The sequence below is a fragment of the Musca autumnalis genome, unplaced genomic scaffold (genome assembly GCF_047663935.1).
Source record: "Musca autumnalis isolate F117 unplaced genomic scaffold, ASM4766393v1 scaffold_5, whole genome shotgun sequence".
In the NCBI taxonomy this organism is placed as follows: Eukaryota; Metazoa; Arthropoda; class Insecta; order Diptera; family Muscidae; genus Musca; species Musca autumnalis.
The window spans coordinates 88,247,072-88,252,682 of record NW_027412088.1 but is presented as its reverse complement, the minus strand read 5'-3'; the positions used below and the strand labels follow the sequence as shown (position 1 = coordinate 88,252,682).

Genomic DNA, 5,611 nt, shown 5'->3' with positions numbered 1-5,611 from the left:
GCAACTACTTGCAAGCACTTCTCATTTCTCTTTTACTGAACAAGTTTGTTATCGAACAGCATCTTGTAAAAGTTTGTGCAAATTTGTACAAACTTTTGAGTTATCGTACAGACCTATTGCTTAGTTTTAGCTTTCAAATCCTTTCATGAATTGAGAGTCAATGGTATAAATTCAGCAGACTGTCATAAGTTTTTAGACCAAAGGGCAAAAAAGTACATATTAGGGTACTTTTCCGAGCTTAATTTTTCGGAACACTCTCTGAATATTCTATGAAAACTTAATAGAGGTTCTATCAATGAAAACTTTAAGTCAGATATACAATCCAACTCATACTTTTGTAGCAAAATACCCTTAATCTTATTCTGGACTTGGTATATGCTCTCAAGCATAATATAGGTATGTTGAATTCAAAGTGTTCTTATATCTTATTTTAACATTTTCGACAATTTTTTGTTTAGCTCCAAGTGTTTAAAACATCTTATATGCTGTTTATATTAGAGCTTTTTGCAGGGTTAACCAACTTTATAAGGATTTGTTTGAAATATAAGCAATGGAATTGACATTTAAAACCCAGTCGGTTTGTTAAATCCGGTTATATATAAACGGGGTATTACAACGTTTTTGGGCCAATCAGTCAATCAGTTTTTCCAATTCGGAAAGAGAATGTTTTTCAATAACATCACCCATAACAAATAATGCAGTCAGATAAACATATGATTTGCAACGAAATTATATTTCATTAACCCTTTGAGTAGTTTCTGTATTTGCTTCTCTCATGAACAAAACAAATGGCAAACAAACATCATCTTTCTTCACTCATTCTCTGGCCTTTCCATGACAAAACGGCAATAAGTACCAGACTACAAAAACGAAGCATATATTTTAGGAAATTTTTTGTCGGTTTTATATTCTTGTTCGACTCTCGTATTTAGTATGGTCTTTTGCACGACTTCTGAAGGGAGACCAAAAATTTAGCACGATCGTGTCACATAGTGCAGATCGTGTTTAGTCGTGTCGTGCAAAACCGTGTCGAACAATAAAACACGATTACGCACGCCCAAAAATATATTCCGGCACGACACGCACAAACACGGTGTTTTTCGAGAAGGCACGAATACGCACTACTCACGCCATGACACGCGCCCACCTATAGTCTGATGACGGCCTAACCTGTAAATCCGGTTATATTAAAATCTTCCCAGCAACATTTTATAGAAGTGATTTCACGCGATGTCATGATTTCACTGAATCTTTTGCATTGGTTCAAATGAAGTCGTGAAGGATGCCATCTTTTTATCAGCAATAGAGATGCAGTTTGTGTTCTTATTTATTTACCTAAAACGCCTGCTAGACTATACACTTATATCATGATTAGGTGTATCATCTCGGTTTATTTGACATAAACTTTGTTCCCGTACTTTTTAATAGTAAAACTCGTAAAAGAGAAAAAGACATTAAAATTGTTGCCACACAAAAGTTTTTTCAAAAAGTTCGGGAACGCAAACATGGAAAAAACGTCAAAAAACTGGAACAAATGTCAAAGTCGGCGTACAAGCCAATCAGATGCCGGCATCCATGTTACTATTTTTTACACGCTCAAATTTGTCGAGTAAAAAGTTTTTAAAAAGCGTCATTCAGCGCCATTTTTGTTTAAAGAGAAGTGAACATTTTACAACTTTTTTATGTACGGGAACGGGTTTTAGGGTAAAATGTGTAAAAGTCGTAAACATTGTAAAAACTTTTTAGTTCTGGAACAAAGCTATATATTGTATGAAAATGCTAAATCCAGTGGCTCAATTATAGCTCTGTTCCAGAACTAAAAAGTTTTTACAATTTTTACCACTTTTACACATTTTGCGTTCCCGTACACAAAATTTATATGAAAATCGTTTACGACTTTTACAACTTTTACGACTTTTACCACTTTATAAAGTACGGGAACAGGCCATATGTTTCTATGTAATAATATGCTGTTTATATTAGAGGGGTATAATATAATACCCCGTTTATATATAACCGGATTTAACAAACCGACTGGGTTTTAAATGTCAATTCCATTGCTTATATTTCAAACTAATCCTCTCAAAGAAGGTTAACCCTGCAAAAAGCTCTAATATAAACAGCATAAAAATGTGAAATGAAAACTTTTATAAAGGAGAAAAATGTCAAATTAAAAAAATTATAAAGGAAATATTTGTCATTTCAAATTTTCATAGAACAAGAATCCAGCCCCAGCACAGTCTAAATGTACTGTAAATGTGTTTAAAGCTAGATAATAACCTATTTACATTACAGCTTTTTGCAGGGTTAACCATCTCGTCTACGTGGGGAACTAGAGAACTTTCTGGCCTAATACTACGTTTACATTTACGAAATCCTCTCGATTTCAACTCTCAATTCCATTGCACAAATGTCAAATGAAATCCAATCGATTTCAGATGAGTTTTCATTTGACGTATACACAAAGGAATTGACAGATGAAATCGAGTGGATTTCGTAAATGTAAACATAGAATAATAATGGAAACGCAAACATTTACCATCAAAAATAAAGTCTGTCTGGTTACTTTCCCAGCAAGAATTGTCCAGCAAGAACTTTCTCAGAGAGTAAGGGGTTTTTATTCTCTTCTGCTAGAAAATTTTAAAAAGTAAACAGACACCTTCCCAGCAAAAACCAGCAAGCAATCAGCTGACTTGCCAAAACAGAACACTTTGCCCGCCAACAAAGGAAGCAAACACGTTGTATTTTATTAAAAATAAAAAAGAAAATGAAACAAAAAAGTATTTTTCAACATGACAAAATTGTTCTCCATAAAACAATACAATTAGACTATGTTATTTCCACAATAAAATTGTTTTTAATGTTCACAAACATAAATCAACAACAAACTAAAAACAGCTGATTGATTGTTTTCAGGAAGAAGAAGAGCTTGCAAGTGCTTGCTAGAAGAAATTTGTCCAGCAAGAATTTGCAAGCTCTCAGTGAAAGAACTGTCAAAATGTCTCTCTCGAATCGCTCTCTTTTGCTGGTTTTTTGTGTTAACAGACGACTTCCAGCAACAATTCAAAATTACTAAACACAATAGCAACATCTTAAAACCTTTTACCAGAATTAAAAAAACGCGAAAATGAATGAGGTTTCAGGGATTTTCCACATAATCGAGTTGTGGATATGATTTATTGTTTGTTTAATTGCAAAACTGAAAAAATACTTCCATACAAATGTTTTAAAAACATTTTTAAAATTTATTGAATTCAATTGTTTTTTAAATTGTTTTGGCATGTTATTTCAACAGTGCACCACATACATAGATTGTGCATAGTATTTTGACATTTTAGGAATAGTTAAAGTCCCGGTCCACACTAGCGTGAATTTCATTAAAAAATTTCATGAAATGAGGTGTTCTTAAATCGAATTCCCCACTACAGCGATTTTGTGACGCATAATGCCATGCCATTTAAACTGACTGAAAGCTTTAGCTAGTAGTACGTTTAGACTACGGTGGTTTTATCAAATCCAGTCGATTTAAGTTTTCATGTTAATACAATATATTAGCCCGTTTAGACTATACCCTTATGCTTGGTTTACATTTACGAAATCCACTCGATTTCAACTGTCAATTCCATAGGTTAAACGTCAAATGAAATCCAGATGTGATTTCATTTGACGTTTGAGCTGTGGAATTGACAGTTGAAATCTATCGATTAGCTGTGACTCCTTTGGGTAACATGCGATAGAAAAAGTTTGCTGGAAATATTGACACCAAAATTTGAAAGTGTATGGACCGCTTTACACTCCTGTGTAAACAGTCGATAGAACCTTAAAAAATTACGAGGCCGTTATTACACAAAACATATGATAACAGAGTTACTTTGGAACGTATCGTTAAAAGTAATATTTGATACAACCCTGCACAAACAATCCATGGCAATGACAAGTAATTTTCAGAAAAAGGCAAAAAGTGCAAACAGTTTTTGCCGATTGAATTAGTTTCATTTATTTACGAAAATACAATTTTAAAAGAGAAATAACTCAAAATGGTTAGTATTTATGTAAATTCATGTCCAATGCTTTGTTGTTATGTTTACATATTGGAGAATTGACATAATTATCGTGTTTGTTTTGCAAATCTGTTTGTTGTTAATGATGATTTGCTAATTTGCAAAAAAATTCATGCATTCGTTCTTAATTTTCTTTTACAGGCACGTCGTTATGATTCTCGTACCACAATCTTCTCACCTGAAGGCCGTTTGTATCAAGTTGAATATGCCATGGAGGCTATTTCACATGCCGGCACCTGTTTGGGCATTCTAGCTGAAGATGGTATTCTCTTGGCCGCTGAATGTCGCAATACCAATAAATTACTGGATCCCAGCATATTTGCTGAAAAAATCTATAAACTAAATGACAACATGGTCTGCTCGGTTGCTGGTATTACATCCGACGCCAATGTCTTGACCAATGAATTACGTATCATTGCTCAGCGTTATCAATTCAGTTATGGTGAATCCATGCCCTGCGAACAGTTGGTATCATATTTGTGTGATATTAAACAGGCCTATACCCAGTATGGTGGCAAACGACCTTTCGGTGTATCCATTCTCTATATGGGTTGGGATAAACACTACGGCTATCAATTGTATCAATCCGATCCTAGTGGTAATTATGGTGGCTGGAAGGCTACATGTATTGGTAATAATTTTGGAGCTGCCATCTCACAGCTGAAGCAGGAATTAAGTGAAAATGAAAAAATCACTTTGGAACAAGCCAAAGACTTGGCTGTTAAGGTTTTGAGTAAAACTTTGGATACAACTAAATTGACATCAGAGAAAATCGAAATGGCTACATTGCAAAGAGTTAACGATAAGACAGAAATTAAGATCCTCACCAAGCCTGACGTGGAGAAGCTTATTGAGAAATACACTAAAATGGAAGCTGAGGCAGAAGCTGCCAAGAAGGAAAAACAAGCTGCCCAAAAGCCCTAAATCTAATGAAGATATAATATAAATTATGTTTTTTTCTTATCTTTTCTAAATGGAAATATAATTTTAAGAGATTTCTTTTGAGGGAAATAAAATTTCTACAAAAATGTTATGGTATGAAATTTTTGTAAAGTGTGAGTTAAGTGGATATTTTACGATTAAAGCAATAAAGAGGACTATTCTATTTTTCATCCTATAAGAGACCTTTCATAGACTGAAGTCGTAAAAAGACCCTCAATAATTAGTGGCTATATGAAAGGAATGCAGTGGGTGGATTTGAAACTTGACCCACAGAAAGTTCTCAAAAATTAAAATTGAATAAAAAAAACCGGAATTTAGGTTTTTCTCTTATGGAAAGATGGTCAACAGGGCTAACGTGATTAAAATGTTTTTCAATTTTTTTTTTTTTTTTTTTTTTTTTTGTAAAAAATCATATGAGCTTTCGGAACTCTCGAAGTCTGGGGGTTATCATGAACGGCAATTCCCCGTGAATTTTTTCACTTTATCCCTTAAGTTGCAACGGCGGAAAAACAAAACTCACGGGGAAAGTTCATTCATGATAACCCCCTATATCTCGGGAAATACGGACTTCCCAAACATGAAAAATATTTATATATATTGGCGTATCC

General features: G+C 33.9%; 1 protein-coding gene across 1 annotated transcript; it reads left to right on the top strand.

Moving 5' to 3' along the window:
* Window positions 1–3,904: 3,904 nt before the first annotated feature.
* On the top strand, window positions 3,905–5,094 carry Prosalpha3 (proteasome alpha3 subunit). Its single transcript, XM_073957400.1, has 2 exons — window positions 3,905–4,040; window positions 4,203–5,094. Exons 1-2 carry the CDS (start codon window positions 4,038–4,040, stop codon window positions 4,983–4,985), a joined length of 786 nt encoding a protein of 261 aa, XP_073813501.1. The 5' UTR covers window positions 3,905–4,037; the 3' UTR covers window positions 4,986–5,094.
* Window positions 5,095–5,611: the final 517 nt, after the last annotated feature.